Genomic DNA, 2685 nt, shown 5'->3' with positions numbered 1-2685 from the left:
TACAGCATAAATCTAAAAGAAAACAGTGGTGATACTAGATGGGAAGAAGAGAAGGTAAGTGGACTCTAGATATGGGCTAGAAATGATTAATTCTGCTACATGAACCTGGTCACTCTGGAAAAATGCATAGCATACAGTACATTATCATTATAGCTGTATTTTTCGTATATTAGAGGATGGATATACGTGGTTTTTTTTTAGTTTAAAAAGGACACTCTGGGAAAGTTAAAGGGCTCAGGAAAGACTTCCCTGCTCAAACTAATGATGTCTACAGTTTTCTTTACATCCTGTGGTAAAAATTTCAGAGGATACGAAGTGGGGGTTGGGGGAACATAAACATACTATCCTGATCACATTTTATATGACCTCACTACTGAACTTAACAAGAGTTACTTATCAAGAGTTATTGATGATTTAAGAAAGAATGACAATGTTTATTAAAAGCTCCATGGATCCTTACACCAAAAGATGTATGGCACTTTGTTTGATTCTGGATACTATTATCTATAACAAAACTGTATAATGGTACATATTTTTCACTGTCAAAGTGAGGTGGGAACAAAAGCTGATAGTTAAGGACTTGAAAATATTGAAACATCACTTCTGCATTTTGGTTTTATTCTGACCCAACATTCCTTCTTGCTTTCTTTCCCAACAATACAATCAGGCTAGATTTTATTTGACTTAGCCCTTGAAAGTTATTTCAAATTTGATGTGCTGGTGAATCAATTTCATAGGCAACCTCAGTTTCATAAGAAAGTATCTGGGAGGAGCGAGGGGAGCTAGAACAGTCTTTCACAACTTGCTGCCTCCAGATATGTTGGACTGAAACTCCAAGAATCTCTTAATACCATCGTGGCAAGATAAATTGTGGGAGTTCCAGTCTGGCACATCTGAAAATATCAGGCTTTGGAAAGCTAGCCTCCAGAGTTCTGATTATTAAGTCAGTCATTAGATAAGTAGTCACACTCCCTGAGTTCCATCCTTTTCATCTCCCTTTGTTCTTTTCTAGATGAATGTTGAGCTGGACAGACACTGGGAGAACCAAAGTGCTGTAAATGAGTTTGTCTTACTGGGATTTCGTGAGCACCCCGTGCTCCTTTTCACTGCCTTTCTTGCTATCTATCTGACTGTTCTCCTAGGCAATGGCCTCGTTGTGATTGTGACAACAAGGGACCCTGCCCTCCATACACCTATGTATTTTTTTCTAAGAAGTTTATCAGGGCTTGAGGTATGTTACACTTCAGTCACTCTTCCCAAGATGATATCCAGCCTGGCCACAGGAGACCACTCCATATCCTTGGAAGCCTGTGCCTCCCAGATGTTCTTCATGTTTTTCCTGGGTGGTGCTGAGTGTTTCTTACTAACTGCCATGGCCTACGATCGCTATCTTGCTATCTGCCTGCCCCTGCGCTATATGACCTTAATGAATCAAAGGATGCTTATAGGGCTGGTGTCTGGTTGTTTCATTCTTAGCCTCCCAATGCAATTGGTACAAATTGGACTCATCTTCTCCCTCCCCTTCTGTGGCCCCCATGAAATGGACCACTTCTTCTGTGACATCCCACCAGTCCTTAGTCTGGCGTGTGCTGATGTCTATACCAATGAGTTGGTAGTATATACAGAGAATATCATATTTGCTCTGGTTCCACTTGTTGTCATCTTAACCTCCTACTTCTATATCACCAGGACTATATTGCACATGCCATCAGCCACAGGGCGCCAGAAGACTTTTTCCACTTGTTCATCTCATGTGATTGTGGTCAGTCTTTTCTATGGCTCTGGAATGTTGGTATACCTCCGTCCCAAAACCACAGACTCCATTAAGGTTGACAAGCTACTTTCCCTCCTCTACACAGTCGCCATTCCCCTTTGCAACCCCCTCATCTACACTTTGAGGAATAAGGAGGTAAAGGCTGCCCTGAAAAGGCTTCTTAGTAATAAATAGTCCTTTGATGTAGGCAAGGAGAGTGTTTGAGGACATCAGCTGAACACCTCCCTAGCTTTCAGAATCTTCAAAGCCCAGTAAGATATATCTGCTGAAAAAACAAGTAATGTAGACTCTGAAGCATGCTTGTTTAGCCACAGGTCTTACTTCAGTTCCAAAGTTTAATCAAGCCCTTAATTCTAGATTACTAATAGAATTACTACTAGTAGTATTCTATTTGTCCTATGCCTTTAGTGTCACTCATACATTCTTGCAAAATTAGTTCAGGCTACAACTGATAGGATAGGACTACCATTGACAGTGTGCAACTACATGGAATGACATAAGCATGGGAATATTTGTTTCCACCACATTTGTCCCCACCACATTTGTCCCCACCAAAACTACCTTGAGTTAGATGGAGCTGAGAAATACTGAAAAGGGAATTCACCCAGTGTACTTTCTTGTCTAACACCTTAACACTTTACCATTTGCACCAACATAAACTTTCCCAGGCCCCAGGTTCAATCACAGAGGCCTTGCAGAGCCATCAAATTGGCCCATCATTTTTTACTGTCATTTCCACCTCTGGAATTCCTCTCCCATTCACTAGTGGCTTTTAGGCAAGGATTTATAAAAATAAAATAAAATCTGTTCCATTCAGTCTTCATATTTTAGTTGCTTTTTTTTTTGCAGTTAACTTACTGGAGTTTTGTTTTGTTTTTAAATGTTTTCTTGATTAAGGTACCTGATTAATC

The 2685-nt window shown here is 40.3% G+C and overlaps 1 protein-coding gene across 1 annotated transcript; it reads left to right on the top strand.

Moving 5' to 3' along the window:
• The first annotated feature begins 1012 nt into the window (after nt 1–1012).
• LOC134495534 (olfactory receptor 10A7-like) lies at nt 1013–1948 on the top strand. Its single transcript, XM_063301045.1, has one exon. It carries the CDS (start codon nt 1013–1015, stop codon nt 1946–1948), a length of 936 nt encoding a protein of 311 aa, XP_063157115.1.
• Nucleotides 1949–2685: the final 737 nt, after the last annotated feature.

Source organism: Candoia aspera, chromosome 4, assembly GCF_035149785.1.
Source record: "Candoia aspera isolate rCanAsp1 chromosome 4, rCanAsp1.hap2, whole genome shotgun sequence".
NCBI classification, from domain to species: Eukaryota; Metazoa; Chordata; class Lepidosauria; order Squamata; family Boidae; genus Candoia; species Candoia aspera.
Note: the sequence above shows the minus strand (reverse complement) of the source record. Positions and strands in the feature narration are given on the sequence as shown.

What these genes read in the sequence shown, in the direction of transcription:
- LOC134495534 (XM_063301045.1), top strand. Translation starts at nt 1,013, where the DNA reads ATGAATGTTGAGCTGGACAGACACTGGGAGAACCAAAGTGCTGTAAAT.